This window comes from Symphalangus syndactylus, chromosome 10 (genome assembly GCF_028878055.3).
Source record: "Symphalangus syndactylus isolate Jambi chromosome 10, NHGRI_mSymSyn1-v2.1_pri, whole genome shotgun sequence".
In the NCBI taxonomy this organism is placed as follows: domain Eukaryota; kingdom Metazoa; phylum Chordata; class Mammalia; order Primates; family Hylobatidae; genus Symphalangus; species Symphalangus syndactylus.
The window spans coordinates 35,415,497-35,436,202 of NC_072432.2; the positions used below are offsets into that span (position 1 = coordinate 35,415,497).

General features: G+C 39.4%; 1 protein-coding gene across 1 annotated transcript; it reads right to left on the bottom strand.

Moving 5' to 3' along the window:
- Positions 1-1,636: 1,636 nt before the first annotated feature.
- CISD2 (CDGSH iron sulfur domain 2) lies at positions 1,637-20,670 on the bottom strand. Its single transcript, XM_055296884.2, has 3 exons — positions 20,454-20,670; positions 4,238-4,452; positions 1,637-2,345 (listed from the first exon to the last, which is right to left on the bottom strand). The coding sequence occupies exons 1-3, from the start codon at positions 20,554-20,556 to the stop codon at positions 2,256-2,258; spliced, it is 408 nt and encodes a 135-aa protein (XP_055152859.1). The 5' UTR covers positions 20,557-20,670; the 3' UTR covers positions 1,637-2,255.
- Between the last annotated feature and the right edge of the window lie 36 nt (positions 20,671-20,706).

The following is a 20,706-nucleotide window of genomic DNA, read 5'->3' on the forward strand; positions in this document are numbered from 1 at the left end:
TGGGCATAGCTCTTAGCATATTTTAACAACTGAAAATGTGGCAGGGAAAAAGTCTTTATTCTGAGAGTATAACCATCTTACTTTTGGGGTATTAAAATTACCTTGTATGAGATAATTCATTTTCAATGTTATTTGACAAAATTCAAAGTTGGTCATTCATTTTAGTCTCATTTTTAGTAAATTTGCCTCCTGTCAAATCTAAGTTATGGGAACCACTAGAACATGTGTGAAAACAAGTTGCTGTGAGATGCAGTGATAGATTTTACAAAAAGAAAAGCATTTCATGACCACAGACCAGGATATCCAAAATTTTGGTGAGGTGGATTTTTTCCAAAGTCTGGTAACCAACTGTGGAAAAATAATTGGTTAATCTGACAGTAAGGCCCCTTAACAGTGTTGAAGAAAATGTATCCGAAAAAGTACCCAGAGTCAAAGAAGTGAGAGCAATGCTGTATTTATCCCCCACTGACATATGAGGAAAGAACAATAATTTTGGACATACACCTTGTAAAACTTCTCAAAAACCAGACTACATTTCTAACTCTAAAATACATGCTGCTGGTCATGAAGATGTTACGATCATATAATTGAACCTACTGACATTACATGTAATAAATTAAAAACCCAAGTACCATGCTTAGTGTAGTGTCTGGTACATACAAGTGCTCAATAACAATTAGTTTTATTTCTAGAAGGATTACCTCTCTCTGCCTCTTGTACCTTCTTATAAAAAGAAAGCAAAGTGAACTGAATAAATTGTATCTTAAAACAGACTAAAGAAAAGCTTTTGTATTTGTCTTTTCTCAACTAAGCAGTTTCCATAGTGCCCAGCAAGGTCTCAGAAATGCACTCAGTGAAGGGGGTTAAATGGTAACTCTTTCAGAACAGAAAGGATTCCCTACAGAGCCCAGCAGAGGCAGAGCACTATGTTGCCCAGCCTGGCCTTGAACTCCTGGGCTCCGGCATCGCAGCCATCCTCCCACCTCAATCTTCCCAGCAGTTGGGACTACAGGCCTGTGCCATGGCACCTGGCTAAGGATAGCTATTATGAGAGTAGTAATGTAAGATGAAACTAAAAAGACTCCTAATAGTAGGATTAAAAAGCACAAAAATTTTAACGGTTCTCCAGTATGTTTATTTTGCAAACTTTTTTGTACAGTTGACCCTTACACATGGGTTTGAACTGGGTGGGTACACTTATGTGCATACTTTTTTCAATCAAATGCAGGTGAAGTCACACAGATCAGCATTTGTGCATGGGATGTGAAACTCATGTGTACAAGCGTCAATTGGAGGGCCAACTTTTCTACGTATGGGTTCTGCAAGACTTTCTGTGGGACTTGAGTATGGGCAGATTTTGGTATATGTGTGGCCCTGGAACCAGTCCCCAGCATATACAAGGGATGACTGTATTTTAATGGTTTATAGTGTTAAAAAGAGAAAAATGTCCACGTAAGCACAATTTTGAACACTGAACTATTTTAATATGAATTAATATGTCTTATGTTTACTACCAATTGATCTTCAAATTGCAGCAGCCCATGAGTTTGGTTGTTTAAGTGTTCTTGCCATTCCACCCCAGCTGTCACTGAGTCAAACAGTTTAAAATATACACACACACAAACAGACACAAGCCTTTTGTAAAGTAAACAAATCTTTTATATTGTAAATAACTGTTCCTCAATGGAACTTTTTGTATCCAGTTTACTTCTTTTCTAAAGCTGGGATATTCATATTAAATACACAACAATCTCTATAAAGCAAAGAGTCTATCTCTGTGAAAACACAAGTAATTCTTGATGGCAATATTTTTCTTAATTCACCTAAACAAATGCAGTTTGGAAGGCCAAAAGGAGAAAAAAACACTTCAGATTATCAAAACCAAAAGAGATATGAAAAAATAACATATTTAACAATGTAGGTGGGAATTTTAAATACAAGATCCTGTTGAAAATATTGATATTCAAAGAAACAAACAGCTTTGGATCCATAGCCACAATTTAGGTTTTCCTAGATTAAAATCAGAAGTGATTTTATTGTTGGAAGATACATTAATTCTTTGAAGTCAGAATAAGAGGCTTGACAATTTAACTTCTAATTAAGTGACTGAATAGACAAAGGATCAAATACAAACAGTAGTGCAGGAAGAAAATAAATTGGAAGAAATAATTGTTCAACCAGTAGTAATAATTAAGACCACCACTTTAAAATTTTCTATACACAAAGAATGAGAAAATATTGTTACAATATTATTATTATACTTCTTTCTTCTTCAGTATTAGTGGGCCCACATTATCTCCTGTCAATTCATTGTGTTTATTATGTGAACCATCACAGGCAGGAAACTAAAAAGAAAAAAGAATTACAAGTGTTATTTTTAAAATATGATTCATTAGGTAGAAACATTTGTGAAATGCTCTCAGAAAGAAAGCATATCACTTGCTAAAAAAATCAGATCGTTTTCCTGAGTAATAGTTACATTCTACATCCAACTGAACCATATTCAAAATCTAACAATTTAAACAGTTACTTCATTATTTGGTTTAGATTTTAAATAAAAACCTGTAAATGATTCCATATGAGTGATTAAAATAGACAACAGGTTTAAAAGGGAATCAAGTAAGTTCTTGGTCATTTGTGGAGCTTAAAATTCGAGCTTACCTATTGCTTAATTTTAAAACATGGAATTTAATTCAAAATAAATTATAATTTTTTCTTGCTATAAAACTCATGCATACCACACAATTTTTGAAAAAAAAAAAAATACATTTTAGGCTGGGTGTGGTATCTTATGCCTGTAATCTCAACACTTTCGGAGGCAGAGGTGGACAAATCACTTGACATCAGGAGTTCAAGACTAGTCTGGCCAACATGGCAAAACCCCATCTCTAACTAAAAATACAAAAGTTAGCTGGGCATGGTGGCATACGCCTGTGTCTCGGGCGCTTGGGAGGCTGAGGTGGGAGAATTCCTTGAACCCAGGAGGTGGAGGTTGCAGTGAGCTGAGATCATGCCATCGCACTCCAGCCTGAGTGACAGAGCAAGACTGTCCCCCGCAAAAATAAAGAATAAAAATAAATTTTAAAAAATTCACTCATAACACATCCAGATATAGGTAATAATAATTAACAGTTTGGTATATTTTTTCCTATGCATTTACTGTGTGTATTCTTTTTTTTCTTTTTTTGTTGTGAGACAGAGTCTCACCTTGTCACCCAGGCTGGAGTGCAGTGGCGTGATCTTGGCTCACTGCAACCTCTGCCTCCTGGGTTCAAGTGATTCTCCTGCCTCAGCCTCCTGAGTAGCTGGGATTACAGGTGCGTGCCACCATGCCTGGCTAATTTTTTTTGTATTTTTTAGTAGAGACAGGGTTTCACCATGTTGGTCAGGCTGTTCTCAAACCCCTGACCTCGTGATCCGCCTGCCTCGGCCTCCCAAAGTGCTGGGATTACAGGCGTGAGCCACTGCGCCCGGCCTGTGTGTATACGTTTTTTAAACAAAATTGGGATCATACTGTAATATGCTTTCTTACTTATATCAGGATCTCATGTCATTATATATCCTTTAAAAACATGATCATTCCCTTAGTTTATAAAAATTTTGCTATTACAAAGGATGCTGTGATGAGCAATACTGTACTTAAAACCTCAAATAATCTATGATCAAGTACAAGAAAACAGATTTTGTCAACTACTTATAGTACTTATCACTCCAAACTCCTTCCCCCATTAAAAATCATGTATAATTGAGGCTACCATTTACTACCTCATATTATTAAAGCAGTTTACATATATCATCTCACTTCTTCATGTGTAATGTGGATGTATCAGGTTAAAACAAACCCTGAAGATTAGATTAAAAATTAAGTAACTTGTTCAACCAAACTCATTCTGTGACAATTATCATATTTGACCACTATTTACTATGACACCAAAGCTTTTTTCCATTAAACCTTATGTCCTCCCTCAAAGAATGTGTATTTTAAAATACATGTTACTCTGCATAAACGCCAAACATTGCAAAAGCATGAGATTTTTATTCTTTTTTGCTGCTCCAACTTTTCTAATGTAGGTAGTATCTATCATGACATGAAAACTTCAATTTAGGAATATGGTCTTTCAATACCAAATATTACAGAAAATTCTCTCATCTTAAAGAACTTCAAAACTGGGGATTTAAGAGGCGAAACAATCCTAGCACTGCAAAATTTTAGTGTACACGTAAACAGACATCTTACCGTTTTAGAACGCCAACACCTACAATAAGCTGCTTTGGTAAGACACAAATCTTCAATGTTTATTTCATTCACTACTTTCGGATTTTCCTTTTGTATTTTAAGATTAATCAAGCTATCCTTCTGTTGTTTCTTCTTTGGGAGGAATGGACGAACTGCAAGGTAGCCAAGAAGTGCGAGTACACCAAGGAAAGGCAATAATCGAAGCCATTCTGAAACTAAACATGTAGATTTGTCAGAATCTGCAGTGCTCTTGGAAAAGAATTTAAAATAGCATGTCTAGTTTCATCCTTGAGCTTATTCTTTATCTGTTACTTTTCACATTAATTCCTTTTTAATGGATCCATAAAACTGTGAATAAATAACACAATAAAGCCAGCTCTACCAAAGACCACCTTATTTTATTTATAATTTGAGACCAGTGAAACTAGAAACCTAACTTTTCATAAATATGTTCCATTTCAAATATCCTATCTCATTGTCTACATCACATCTATTTGTGTTTGTCTATTTTTATTTTAGGAATTATGATCACTATAACTATAAACAAAATTCAATGTATGTTTTATAGGTTAAGAAAACATTTTAACTCTTATCTCCTTAATACTATGTCTAAAATCATACAATAGAATATCTGCAAAATTTTTAGCACTGATTCATAATATCAGAGAGAACATATCCTCTGATGCTTTAAGGTACATTTTTGGTAAATGTTGCTAAAGAGCACTGAAATGTTGTGTAAAAGCTACTATTTTAAAGAACAAATTGAAACTTTCTATGTTGAATGTTCTCATTTTAAGATACATCTAATTCCATAAACTTCACTTAAAGCCTTTTGGAGTACCTAGCCTGTCTTAAGGGGACAGAAAATATAAGTGATACAAATGAAACAGTCCCTATGCCTGTGGAAACAACAATACCAGGAAACCAAGATAAACATTCAACACACATTTATCAAATGTTTGCTAGCACCCTGCCTCTGCTGGGCTTTTTTCTGTTCTTATAGAATTATCAGTTAACTTCCTTCACTGAATGCCTAATCTGATACCTTGCTAGGCACTATGTAGAAATAGCTTAGTTGAGAAAAGAGAAAAACAGGAAATAATATGCTAACGCATGCTAATAAACATTAAAGATAAATGAACAGGTTATGCTAAGAGAATAAGGGCACTAGCTCATTTAACACTATGTTAGCTTAAACAACTATATGTGGTAGGTATCATTATTATCCCCATTTTACATGTGAGAAAACTGTAGCCTAAGCAGGTTTAGTCCAGGACACCCTAAATCCAAAGCCTGTTGTCAGTTATCATGAATCAAACCCAATAGATCTAAAATTAAAATCTGTTCCTCTCTTGGTAAAACTACTCTCAAGAGATAATAGTACTATTTAACTATTGAAAGAAAGACAATATGAACTCTTCCAAAATGGAATTATTTTTGATATAACATCGTGCCAAAGAAATCTAAATGAAAAAACCTATTTATCTACCATTTGCATAGATAGCACCTATAAGAGTGGCTGGCAAAAAAGACACAATAAATGGTAGCTTTTATTCAGCGATTATAGAGATTGGTGAGGAAGTACTAGCAACTCCTTTGAAAAAAATATTTTGCCAAATAACTTGACAATGCTATATGGGCAAAAATCTTCAGGAATATAATCTTGTAGTTACCACAATAAAACTCTGTAAAAGTATGAACTTTGTCTGCCATGTTGGCTGTTACATTCTCATAACCAAAGTGGAGACAATCCAAATAGGTTCTCTGAGTGAATTAAAGCTCTGGAGATGACACAGAACTGTTTTCTGGGGAAGGAGGCCTATGTATAAGATCTGTGCTACTCAATATGGGCACCACTAGCCATACTGTTTAGATTTGTACCCAATAGACTTGTAGAAACTGTCTTGAAATAACAGTTTATTACTTATAGTTCCCAAGAGGAGAGGATACACTGCAATGCAAGGCCACATGAGAAGGTACTAGGGTTGATCGGGAGGAAGAAAGAGGAAAGGGATAAAGCATGGGCACAGGCCTTTATTGTGGTTTCCATGGAAAAGGCAAGGCAGGAAACTGTTCAGGTCTGGCTAGCTTGAATAATTTCAGTGGGTTCTGGTCAAAAGTAGTGGTCCCTAGTCGTCTCCTACCTGTCCCTGGGGTGACTTAGGACAGGAGAAATATTGACTGGAGAAATATTGACTTCATGTGTAAGGGTTAGATAAAGGAGGTGGTTGGGGGCATGGGCTTTGGATTGGTTGGTTAGCATATGAAAGGCATGCTCACAGGCAAATTATTTAGTATCTCTAGGAATTAAATCGTCTCCACAGCCAACAAGGCTCCTAAGATATTAAAGCATAATAAAATACAGAAAATTGAAAACACGGTTAATATACACATGTGGGTGTGGTGGCTCATGCCTATAATCCCAACACTTTGGGAGGCTGAGGAGGGCAGATCACGAGGTTAGGAGTTCAAGACCAGCCTGGCCAACATGGTGAAACCCCGTCTCTAATAAAAATACAAAAAATTATCCAGGCGTGGTGGCAGGCGCCTGTAATTCCAGCTACTTGGGAGGCTGAGGCAGGAGAATCACTTGAACTCAGGAGGCAGAGGTTGCAGTGAGCCAAGATCACGCCATTGCACTCCAGCCTGGGCGATAAGAGCAAGACTCCATCTCAAAAACAAAACAAAACAAAACAAAAACACATGTGGCTATTCACATGTAAATAAATTAAAATTAAGTAAAATGTAAAATGCTGTTTCTAAGACACACTGGTAACCTTTCAGAGGCTCAACAGCTAGCTACATGTGATTAGTGACTACCATATTGAACAGTACAGAGAACATTTTCATTACCACAAAGTTTTACTGGACAGTGCTACTATAGATCATTGGCTCTATAAAGTGCCATCTCCATAGAATGGCAAGGCTACCTTTCCAGCTTCAACTTCCACAAACATGGTCTCTTCATGTACCTGAGGCCAGCCAAAGCTACTGTCTAGTAAGCAGCCTTTTTGAGTTCTTTGCATATGGAGTTCCTTCTGTTTTATCTGACTAATTATCCTAGCTGGCAATTGGCCCCAGCATCCGGTATGTAACTTGAAATGGCAGTCATTAAATGTTTGTTCAATGTAGAATAACGTTAAGTATTTGTATATATTATGATATTTTAGAAGTCATAAGAGCTTAAATTTATCAAAAAGCAAGTGAATGGGAATGCAAAGATGAAAACCTTATTTATTTATTTTTGAGACAGGGTTTCACTTCCATTGCCCAGGCTGGAGTGCAGTGGTATGCTCTTGGCTCACTGCAACCTCCACCTCCCGGTCTCAAGCTATCCTCCTGCCTCAGCCTCCCAAGTAACTGAAACTGCAGGAGCATACCACAACATCTGGCTAATTTTTGTATTTTTAGTAGAGATGGGGTTTCACCGTGTTGGCCAGGCTGGTCTCAAACTCCTGACCTCAAGTGATCTGCCTGCCTCAGCCCCCCCAAAGTCCTGGGATTACAGGTGTAAGCCACCATGCCTGGTTGAAAACCGTCATGTTAGACTCTTAAATATAGCATTTCCTATCTTAACCCACAAACCTCAAGAACAAATGGTATTATTACTGTTTTAAAATCCACTTCAGAAAATATTCTTTTGAACACTTAATTCCTTGGTAAAACATTACGCTTAAAAATACAGTAATGAGAGGTACTATTACCTCCTACAACAAAGTAATAACTTACCAAAGTCTTAACATAATCTACTTTTTAAAGATAACCAACTACAATTTAACTACTGAAAAACTTTATACATGAAAGCAATACAGCTCGAAAAGCTCAATTCAAATGACTGTAAGTACATTTATTCAGGCTGATTTTTTTGTACTGATACATAATAACTGTACATATTTATGGGGTACATGTGATATTTTGGTACATGCATACATGCATACGATGTGCAATGATCAACTCAGTGTAACTGGGATATTCATCACCTCAAACATTTATCATTTATTTATATTGAGAACCTTCCAAATTTTCTCTCCTAGCTATTTTGAAATATACACTAAAATTACTGATAACAATAGTCACCCTATTATGCTATTGAATACTAGAACTTTTCTTATATAACTGTACTATAGTGCCCATTAACCAACCTCTCTTCATTCTCTCCCTCCCTACCCTTCTAGCCTCTGGTAACTATCATTTGACTATCTCCATGAGATCAACTTTTTAAGTTCCCACATATGAATGAGTACATAGAATATTTCTCTGTCAATTAAGGCTGATTTTATATGAAGAAAGATAAAATACAGAAGAATCCAACAAGAAATTAAAAAAAAAATTTTTAATGTGCTAGTCCCTATGGATCTAAAATGTCAGCTATTACAGACATTTTAGATACTTTGAAAGGAAAATATTACTAACTGTAAATAATGTACAAAAAAAATTTTTTTTTTGAGACAGAGTCTTGCTCTGTTTCCCAGGCTGGAGTGCAGTGTCAGCTCACTGCAACCTCCACCGCCCGGGTTCAAGCGATTCTCGTGCCTCAGTGACCTCCCGAGAATCCGAGCCGGGATTATAGGCACATGCCACCACGCCCAGCTAATTTTTGTATTTTAGTAGAGACAGGGTTTCACCGTGTTGGTCAGGTTGGTCTCAAGCTCCTGAACTCAGGTGATCCACCCACCTTGGCCTCTCAAAGTGCTAGGATTACAGGCGTGAGCCACCGTGCCTGACCAAATAAAATAATTTAAAATAATTTTTTTTAATGAGGCAGTCTCACTCTGTCACCCAGGCTGGAGTGCAGTGGTGTGATCTTGGCTCACTGCAACCTCTGCCTCCCAGGTTCAAGTGATTCTTGTGCCTCAGCCACCCAAATAGCTGGGATTATGGACGTGCGCCACCACACCAAGCAAATTTTTGTATAAAATAATGTATTTCATTCAGCATATATTTATTTTTGTCTTAGGATTATAAAAAATAACATCTATGTATTTATTTGGTAAATATATCTTTTTTGGTATGTAAATACATAGGCTATAAATGCTTAAAAAAATAAGGCTATATTGTACTTTTCACTTAATGGTATGTCAGGTTATTATATTATTTCCCCAACTCCTTAATATCAGTTGGAAACATAAATTTTAATGGCTGCATCTACCTATCATGTTCCCCAATCACAATATAAGAGATACAAGGGGGCTGGGCGTGGTGGCTCACGCCTGTAATCCCAGCACTTTAGGAGTCTGAGGTGGGCCGATCACTTGAGGTCAGGAGTTCGTGACCAGCCTGGCCAACATGGTGAAATCCCAACTCTACTAAAAATACAAAAAATTAGCTAGGCGTGGTGGCACGTGCCTGTAATCCCAGCTACTCAGGAGGCTGAGGCAGGAGAATCACTTAAATCCCGGAAGTAGAGGTGGCAGTGAGGTAAGATCTCACCACTGCACTCCAGCCTGGGAGACAGAGAAGAGACTCTCTCTCAAAAAAATAAAAAAAAAAGGAAAAAAAAGAGAAAAAAAAGAAAAAGAGAGATACAAGGGCAGAGACCTTATTTGTCCCTGTGTCTATATAATGTCTGGCTCAATTTATTTAACTTACTTTTGTTTGAAGTGTTTAATATACAGTTCAGTTTATTGAGCTTGGTGTTTGGTTTTTTTTTTTTTTTTTTTTTTTTGAGGTGGAGTCTCGCTCTGTGGCCCAGGCTGGAGTGCAGTGGCATGATCTTGGCTCACTGCAACCTCTGCCTCCCAGGTTCAAGCGATTCTCCTGCCTCGGCCTTCCGAGTAACTAGGATTACAGGTGCCTGCCAAAACACCCTGCTAATTTTTGTATTTTTAGTAGAGATGGGGTTTCACAACGTTGGCCAGGCTGGTCTCAAACTCCCATCTGCCTGCCTCAGCCTCCCAAAGTGCTGAGATTACAGGCGTGAGCCACCGCACCTGGCCAAGCTTTGTGTTTGTGAAGCACTCAGTTTGATGAGTTTTGGAACTATATGGACCTATAAACACCACCTAAGACAAAACATATTTCCATTGCCCCAGAAAGTTTGCTCTTGTAGTACTTTTCCAATCAATCCCCCCCTTTCTGATTTTTAAGTGCTTACTAAACATTTTCTGAAAGAATAAATCAATTTCTCATTGTTAAACAAATTTTTACTATATAATTACTATAAAAGTTAAATATTTACTATATAAAGTATTACTAATATGGTTTGGCTCTGTGTCCCCATCCAAATCTCATCTCAAATTGTAATCCCATAATCCCCACATCAAGGGAGGAACCTGGTGGGTGGTGATTAAATCATCAAGGCAATCTCCCCCATGCTGTTCCCTGATAGTGAGTTCTGATGAGATCTGGTTTTAAAATGGGCTCTTCCTGCTTTGCTCTTCACTCTTCTCTCCTGCCTCCTTGTGAAAAAGGTGCCCCTTCCACCATAATTGTAAGTTTCCTGAGGCCTCCTTAGTCATGCATAACTGTGAGTCAGTTAAACTTATTTCTTTTATAAATTACCCAGTTTGGGGTAGTATTTTTATTTTAAGTTTTTATTTCTTTTATAGCAGTGTGAAAACTAATACAGTAAATTGCTACAACAGAGAGTTGGGTACTGCTAATAAAGATACCTGAAAATGTGGAAGCAATTTTGGAACTGGGTAACTGGCAGAGGTTGGAACACTTTGGAGGGGTCAGAAGACAGTAAGATGTGGGAAAGTTTGGAACTTTCTAGAGATTTATTGAATGGTTTTGACCAAAATGCTGACAGTGATACGGACAATAACATCCAGGTGGACATGGTCTCAGCTGGAGATGAGGAACTTATTGGGAAATGGAGCAAAGGTCACTCTTGCTATGCTTTAGCAAAAAGACTGGTGGCATTTTGCCCCTGCCCAAGAGAGTTATGAAACCTGTAACTTGAGAGAGAAATGATCTGAAATCGGAACTTAGGTTTAAGGGGAAGCAGAGCATAAAAGTTTGGAAAATTTGCAGCCTGATGATGCAACAGAAAAGAAAAACCCAGCTGGGTGCTGGTGGCTCATGCCAGTTATCCCAGCACTTTGGGAGGCTGAGGCGGGCGGATCATGAGGTCAAGAGATCGAGACCATCCTGGCCAACATGGTGAAACCCCATCTCTACTAAAAATACAAAATTAGCTGGGCATGGTGGTACGCACCTGTAGTCCTACTCGGGAGGCTGAGGCAGGAGAATCACTTGAACCCAGGAGGCGGAGGTTGCAGTGAGCTGAGATCGTGTCACTGCACTCCAGCTTGGATGACAGTGCGAGACTCTGTCCCCCTCTTTCCCCCCCACCAAAAAAAAAGAAAAACCCATTTTCTGGGGAGAAATTCAAGCTGGCTGCAGAAATTTGCATAAGTAACAAGGAGCCAAATATTAATTGCCAAGACAATGGGGAAAACGTCTCCAGGACATGTCAGAGGTCTTCACAGCAGGCCCTTCCATCACAGGCCCAGAGGCCTAGAAGGAAAAAATGGTTTTGTGGGCCAGGCCCAGGGTTTTGCTGCTTTGTGCAGTATTGGGACTTGATGCCGTGTCCCAGCCATGGCTAAAAAGGGCCAACATACAGCTTGAGCCACTGCTTCAGAGGGAGCAAGCCCCAAGCCTTGGTGGCTTCTATGTGGTGTTGGGCCTGTGGGTGCATAGAAGTCTAGAATTGAGGTTTGGGAACGTCACCTTAGATTTCAAAGGATGTATGGAAACACCTGGATGTCCAGGCAGAAGTCTACTGCATGGGTGGAGCCTTCATGGAGAACCTCTGCTAGGGCAGTGCAAAGGGGAAAATGTGGGGTTGGAGCCCTCACACAAAGTCCCCACTGGGTCACTGCCTAGCAGAGCTGTGAGAAGGCAGCTACCTGCTCCAGACCCCAGAATGGTATATCTAACAACAGCTTGCACCATGCATCTGGAAAAGCTGTAGGCACTCAATGCCAGCCCATGAAGGAGCTGCCATGGGAGCCTACCCCTGGCATCGGTGTGCTCCAGATGTGACATGGGGTCAAGGGAGAACATTTTGGAGCTTTATGATTTAATGACTGCCCCACTGGATTTCAGACTTGCATAGGCCCTGTGGCCCTTCTGTTTGGGCCAATTTTGCTCATTTGGAATAGGTGTATTTACCCAATGCCTGTACTGCCATTGTATCTTAAAAGGAACTAACTTGTGTTTTATTTTACTGGGTCATAGGTGGAAGGGACTTGCCTTGTTTCAGATGAGACTTTGTACTGTGGACTTTTGAGTTAATGATGAAATGAATTAAGACTCTGGAGGACTGTTGGGAAGGCATGATTGATTTTGAAATGCAAAATGGATGTGAAATTTGAGAGGAACCAGGGGTGGAATAATATGGCTTGGCTCTGTGTCCCCACCCAAATCTCACCTCTTACAATCCCCGTAATTTCCACATGTTGAGGGAGGAAACTGGTGGGAGGTGATTGGATCATGGGAGTGGTTTTCCCCATGCTGTTCACATGAGATCTGGTTTTATAAGGGGCTCTTGCCCTTTCACTCCTCACTCTTCTCTCTCCAGCCTCCTTGTGAAGAAGGTGTCTGTGTTCCCTTCTACCATGACCGTAAGTTTCCTAAGGCCTACCTAGCCATGCAGAACTGTGAGTCAACTAAACCTCTTTCCTTTATAAATTACCCACTCTTGGGTATTATCTTTTTTTTTTTTTCAGATGGAGTCTTACTCTGTCACCACGCTGGAGTGCAGTGGCGCAATCTTGGCTCACTGCAATCTCTGCCTCATGGGTTCAAGTGATTCTCCTGCCTCAGCCTCCTGAGTAGCTGGGATTACAGGTGTGCACCACCACACCCAGCTAATTTTTTTGTATTTTTAGTACAGACGGGGTTTCACCATGTTGACCAGGATGGTCTCGATCTCTGACCTCGTGATCTGCCCACCTCGGCTTCTCAAAGTGCTGGGATTACAGGCGTGAGCCACAGCACCTGGCCTCTTGAGTAGTTATCTTTATAGCAGTGTGAAAACAGACTAATACACCTACTATGTAGAGATACTGTGCTAAATGCAAATACAGTAGCTGTCTTATTTATATCTATGTAACCAGTGCTTAGTAATTTGCAGAGAACATGACTTCAGTAAACAACTAATTCAGTGTATCTGTGGTGTAAATCCAGATTTTCATATACTTGGAACCAGGTTTCTTTTGTCTGCAAAGCAGGAGTAACAACTGTAAGTTCATTTATTCAACAGTATTTACTTAGTACCCACCACACTCCACAAATTGCACTATGTGGGGATAAAGGCTAATAGATAAGGTCCCTTCTCTCATAGGGTATATATTTCAGAAGACAGTGACTATAAACAAGTGAACAAATAAACAAGATGATCACAGACTGTAGTAACTGTTATAAAGGAAACAAAGGATGACATAAGAGAAAAACTAACCTGGGGCAAAGCAGTGGGTTGGCTGCAATTTTAGGTAAGCGGTCAGGAAAGGTTTCTGAAAAAAGAACCTTTAAGCAGAGACCTAACGAATGAGAAGCCAGGAGCTCAAGCACTTGAGAGCAGAATTTTCAAGGCACAAAGAAAAGTAAAGAGTCTTCTAACTTCATAGGATTGCTGGGAGAAACAAATGAAGTAGGAACCCACTCAGTAAAAACTACAGAACATAATTCAAACTATTAATGCATTCTGCCTTAAAACTATATAGTTAGGTAAATATTTGTCTCCTCCCCAACTAAACAAAACAAAAAATCCCTAACTTCCTACCCTTTAACAGAGACTTACATAAACCAAGACCTCAGTAAGTTTTAGCCTAATTGAGTTTGTACTCCAATAAACTGGCATTTGAGATAATTCCTACAAGGTCTGGTCTTATTTGTCTTTGTTCATGGCTTATGAATAATAACAGTGTAAGTTAAAATACAGTAAGACTACTTAAAATATTTAAGAAAAAAACTTTCAGCACATTCTCAAATTATAATACCTCACTCACATGTATCAGGTGATGGAACAGGTACTGAAGATACAAAAATTATAAAACACAGTCCCTGTTAGAAAGGAGCTTGCCATTTAGTATGGAAGACAGACCTATAAAAGACGATTATAGTACTGTGTAGTATGAGCAATCATACAGAAGCAACACAGAGGTACAAGTTATTCACTCTTTACTGGCATGAGCAAAATCTGTACAGGTTTTGATACTTAAATAGGTTTCTGAAAGATGAAGAGTACAGAAGTTCATGGGAATATGGGAGGAGGAGCTTCATTCCATGCAGAGAAAGCTGCATAGGCAAAGGTACGGAGATATGACATACATTAAGTGTCTGGGAAACTAAGCACCATAGTATTGTTAGAATTTAATGAAAGGGAACTGTAGAACTGAGCAGGTGCCATATGATGACAAACTCTGATATTCAACAGGTAAGTAGGAATCTAACCTGTGCATAATAGGAAACCACTGAAATATTTGAGTATTAACCTAACTAGGAAATTGTTCACCTATGAAGTCACTCTGGTATCAGATGGAAGATGGATTAGAGGGCCACAGGAATAGCAGAGAGGGCTAGTGGAAGAAGACAAGGCAAGACAACCTGTTGGAAATCCATGGAAATGGTCTGGAAGAAAATAGTTTGAGATAAAACTAAGGTAGTGGCCATTAAAGCAGAGAAGAGAGAACAAATGTGAGCAGTAGTCTCTACTAGGATTCCCTAAACTGCAGAGAACAATGTGTTTGTGCTTGCATTTTCGTTTCTTTAGCTTAAAACAACAGAAACGTATTAACTCACAGTTCTAGTGGTGAGAAGTCCAAAATCAAGGTGTCAGCATGGTTGATTCCTTCTGGAGGATCTGAGGGAGAAGCTGTGGTGTCCCTTAGCTTGTAGGCCTATCACCCCAATCTCTGCCTCCATCTTCACATGGTGTTCTCCCTTTGTGTGTGCCCAAATTTCCTTTTTAAAATATTTTAATATAATTTTGACTTTTATTTTAGGTTGAGGAGGTAAATGTGCAGGTTTGTCATATGGGTATATTGTGTGATGCTGAGGTTTGGGATATGGCTGATCCTCTCACCTAGGTAGTAAGCATAGTACCCAACAGTCTTCAACCCTTGACCTCCTGCCTCCCTCCCCTGTAGCAGTTCCCAGTGTCTACTGTTGCCATCTTCATGTCCATGAATACTCAATGTTTAGTTCCCAGTTGTAAGAATATGTGTTATTTGGTTTTCTGTTTCTGTGTTAATCTCCTTAGGATAATGGTCTCCAGCTGCATCCATATTGCTGCAAAGGATAAGATTTTGTTCCTTTTTCTGTTTTGCCAATTTTTTTTTTTTTTTTTTGAAGACAGAGTCTTACTCTGTTGCCCAGGCTGTAGTGCAGTGGCACAATCTCAGCTCACTGTGACCTCTGTCTCCCAGGTTCAAGCGATTCTCCTGCCTCGGCCTCCTGAGTAGCTGAGAATACAAGTGTGCACTACCACACCCGGCTAATTTTTGCATTTTTAGTAGAGACGGGGTTTCACCATGTTGGCCAGGCTAGTCTCGTACTCCCAACCTCAAGTGATCTGCCTGCCTCAGCCTCCCAAAGCGGTGGGATTAAAGGCATGAGCCACACCGTGCCTGGCCTGTTTTGCCAATTTTTAAATGTGAGTTGTTCATCTTCTTACCAAGCTCAATACTGAGCAAGGACCTAATATTCATATTGACTTTTATGTCCCATTTTTTTTTTTTAAGAGATGGTTTCGCTCTGCTGCCTCAGCTGGAATGTAGTGCCACGACTCAAGCAATTCTCTTGCCTCAGCCTTCCACGTATCCCACTATTAAGATAAATAACAGGACCTAAAAGGAAGAATGAAAGAACCAGCACCATCAGAGAAACAAAATCTAGGCCACTCGCAGTGGCTCACACCTGTAATTCCAGCACTTTGGGAGGCTGAGGTGAGTGGATAGCTTGAGCTCAGGAGCTCAAGACCAGCCTGGGCAACATGGCAAAACCCCGTCTCTAAAAAGAGATACCAAAAAATGAGCCAGGTGTGGTGGCGTGCACCTGTAGTACCAGCTACTCAAGAGATTGAGGTGGGAGGATGGCTTGAGCTTGTGAAGTCAAGGCTGCAATGAGTGGGTAGAGATCATGCCACCTGCACTCCAGCCTGGGCAACAGAGTGAAACCCTTTCTCAAAAAAGAAAACCAAAATCTAGTCAGAAAAGAAAATTTCAAAGCAACTTGAATAGCTGATTTGGTCAGGCTTTGTGTCCCCACTGAAATCTCATCTTGAATTATAATCCCCATAATCCCCACGTGTCAAGGGAAAGACCAGGTGGAGGTAATTGGATTATGGGTGTGGTATCCCCCATGCTGTTGTTGTGATAGTGAGTGAGTTCTCATGAGATCTGATGGTTTTATAAGGGGCTCTTCCTCCTTTGCTCGGCACTTCTTCTTGCCATGATGTGAACAAGGTGCCTTGTCTCCCCTTCGCCTTCCGCCATGATTGTACGTTTCCTGAGGCCTCCCCAGCCATGCTGAACTCTGAGTGGATTAAACCTCTTTCCTTTATAAATTACCCAGTCTTGCACCGTTCTTTATAGCAGTATGAAAACGGACTAATACAGTAGCTACCAATTTTAACATAAATTTTCTGAAAGTTTAGACACTGTTAAAACGAAGTATCTTCTTTGAGAAACAAAATTAGGTTTAACCTTTTATTATATATAGTGACACAGGCTAGCTATGACACCTATTCCTTATGACATATAAATACTATTATTAAAACATTTTTTAACGTACTCATAGACAAACTCGGATCTCAATGAGGAATTACAATCCACAGAATTAGAACAGAATTTTTCCATTTCAAATTTTCAAACATCTACATCTAATATAGCCATATCACCTTCTGATACCATAAAAATAATACTGGCAGCTTGGTTGCTGGTTATTTTATAACATATTTTCTCATTTATCATTTGTAGCTAAACACAGAAATTATTTCTATTTCTTAACTGTAGAAAAGATAAAATGTTTTCAATGCATGGGTTTACTATTACCACTTAAAACCTAAGGTAGGGCTGGGTGCAGTGGCTCACACCTGTAATCCCAGCACTTTGGGCGGCCGAGGCAGGCGGATCACCTGAGGTCAGGAATTCGAGACCAGACTGGCCAACATGGTGAAACTCCATCTCTACTAAAAATACAAACAATTAGACAGGCATGGTGGCACATGCCTGTAGTCCCGGCTACTTAGGAGGCTGAGGCATAACCATTGCTTGAACCCAGGAGGCAGAGGTTGCAGTGAGCTGACACTGCACTCCAGCGTGGGCAACAGAGACTCCCTCTCAAAAAACAAAACAAAAACCTAATTTAAACATAAATTAGCTAATCACAGTAATTTATCTTGAACACCTCACTCTTGAAAATGTGACATAAACAAAGATAGTTAAGTTGTTTCTGATAGGTAAGAACTGCCTGTACTTAACTAGTATATGGTCATTAAAGATCTCCATGTGGTTTCTAAGAATGCAGTCATCATAAGAGAGTCAATAGCTTTAAAAAAAAAAAACAGCTAGATTTAAATAGGGAAGGAAATGTAGGCAATAATAATGTAAACTGTATTGTTTTTTGCTCTAATTTTCATAGAAGAAAATGGAAATATTTTTTGGTCTCCTAGACATTTTAAACAATTGCTAAAAAGTTGTCTTCCAGGTGTTTATTTTAACAAAAGTGTACATTATGGGTTCTACAAGTAACTCATTTAAGAAAGCCAAATGTCATTAACTGTTACAATCTATTCAGAATGGGAGACCGAGAGTGGAAAATAGCCACTGAAATTTTTCTTCTATAGTACTCCAAAATAAACCCTGCAATTGTTTTGTCCAGTCCAAAAAGGGCTATCTCATGTTTTTCATAAATCAGTTATTACAAGTATGTTCATGTTTCCTAAATAAACCAGCAATAATATGAGAACTATTAACTATAGCCACACTGTAATGGGACTTAAGTTAAATGTATGTTACTAAAATACTTCTCAGAATGGTCATTATTTCTGAGAATCAGTCTTCATATTAAATATTTAACAACTTTTAAGAGGAAGTTACTATATATTCTTGATTTAAGAGGGAAAAGGTTTTGGTTGAGTTTTCTTAATGTCTTTAATAGGAATTAAATATTTGTTGACACTAGGGATCCTCAAGAAGAGAAAGCATACTTCTAAAATCTAGCCATTAAATCTAGTTTCATACTTTCTAATTTTCTTCAATTATACTTGATTTACAGAGAATTGAAACTAATGCAAATGTAGCCACCATCTGGAAAAAACATACGTAATTCATTGGACATTTTCCTTTCTTGACTGTTAAAAATTCCTCAACAGTTAACTTATGCAAATTAGTAAGAAGGTACAAATGTCAAAATGACAAAAGGGTACAAATGTCACAATATGATCATACCGTTTTGGCCTGGTATTGCTATTTAAGTGAAGACATCCAAAAGGGAGAAATATGACAACTGGTATTTGCTTACTTGCCAATGAATTATTACATAATGAATTTTAAAAAGTAGAAACATTTCTAATTTCCAGCTGTAAGGGAATGAATGGTTAGACCCATTGTGATGTTAAAACTAAAATAAGTATTTAGTTGTTAGGGAAAAAATGAGGATTACATTAAAATATGTAAAGTACTTAAGTAAAAGAAGTGGGGAAAGACAAAATTTTATGGAATTGCTGCAATTCTGTCAGAGTAAACTGGTAGGATCAAAAGATTTGATGTTTATAAACACTTGTGGTGAAACGTTTTTCATTTTATTTTACTTTTGCATTGCTTCTGATGTTTACATATTCCTTTTTAATGTTTATTATTGTTACCATGCTTTCAATTGCATGTTTTCTACTAAAGCTCTTAATATTTAAAAAATATTAAAATCTCACGATCCACTCAACAGAGCGTCTGTCTGACCACAATTCAATGAATCTCTAGATTTGGAAGAGAATTTAATTGTCGTCTAGTTTATCCCTTCTAAATCTATCGATCACCCACCACCAGTCTTTTTGTTTGTTTGTTTGTTTCATCTTTGAGAGGGGCTATCACTGAAGCACCACATTTGTTTGGGGAAAGCATTCTTTAAAAAAAAATCTTCCTTAGACTGAAATTCACCTCCCAATAACCTTCACTAATTTGGTTAATTTGTTATCAGTTCTATATTTTAGTCTACACAAATCTTATCTTTCTTCTACCAGACAGCTGTGCGATTGCTGTATTTTAGGTCAGGTACTATAGATCTTTAGAACGTTCCCGGCGAAGCAACCCTATTTACCTCAGAATTATCTTAATTCATGTTTGCACTCCCTGATAACCTAGGACATAGTAGTTCAATACTTGCTGATTTCGTCACCATCCTACTCGGTCTGAGTTTCGTTTAGAAATATCCCCCTTACAATGAAATGCTCATAACTCAACACAATCTCCCAAGTGTTGACTGCATTCTGGAGATTTTCATCCTTTAGATGTGAAATCCTCATGAGTTGTGTGGGTTCAGTGAGGGTCCTTAAGTATAGAACGTTACACATATTCACTAAATTTCATTTTCTAAGATTTCATTCCTCATAGCGGCCTTCGAATACTTTCTTGGGTAAGGTATCTTTCTTCCAACTTAAGTTACCTCAGCAGGCCCTGGGACTGTAGAAACGGAGGTGACCTCAAATGCCCCCCATGATAGGTCAATTCTAACCTGAGGGAATGGAGGTTATCTCCTAATTTCGTTACTAAATAAAACGGTCATATACGTGTTACGTGTGAGTCTATATTTCTCTCCCACACACTCCCACCCACACGCTGAGGGTACAACCCAGCCGGTAGCTGGGGCTGCCTGTTACATGAGGCCTTAGATAACGACGACTTAGCCCGCTTTAAAATAAACAAGTACGCTACAGAGAGCGGTGAGCAGGACAGGAGATGAAAGACACTGGCCTGTTCCCAACTCAGCACCTTCCAGCACCTTCTCTGCAAAAACCTAGTATCTTGCCACGGAATGACACCGGAGACAACTCCGAGGACAAAAGACCCTGGGACATCAAGCACCGGGAGGCTGCCTCACAGGCGTTCCCCAAGCAGCTGCGCCGGCGCGCGTCCACCTTCCTCTGCGCGCGGGGATCACGTGCCAGGCGCCGAGCTCCGTCCCGCCCCTTGGCCCTAGGATTTTTACGCCTCCTTCCCCCGCTTGGCGAGCGTGCAAGGATGGGGACTGGCTGATGGGGGAGGATTACCTGTGAGCCTAGCGAACCCGGTAATGCTTTCAGGCACTGGGAGCCGCTTCAGATATGCGGGGAGCTGCACCTTCACGATGCGGGCCACGCTCTCCAGCACCATCCTGGCCAGCGGTGTCCACTCTTCTCCCGAGCCCCCTCCGCTCTGGCCAAGCTGCAGCGCCTGCGCCGAGAGCGGAAGCGGCCGGCGGGCACTCGCGGCCTCGGCCTGGGCGGCGGGCGGGGCGGCGGGCCCTGGGAGGAGAGGTGACCT

Bases quoted from the DNA above. Each gene is read 5' to 3' on its own strand.
- CISD2 (XM_055296884.2), bottom strand. From the start codon at position 20,556: ATGGTGCTGGAGAGCGTGGCCCGCATCGTGAAGGTGCAGCTCCCCGCA. The intron at 4,453-20,453 runs GTAATCCTCCCC...CTACATGTTTAG, and splicing joins CGGGTTCGCTAGGCTCACAG to TTTCAGAATGGCTTCGATTA. The intron at 2,346-4,237 runs GTAAGATGTCTG...TTTTCTTTTTAG, and splicing joins GGTGTTGGCGTTCTAAAACG to TTTCCTGCCTGTGATGGTTC.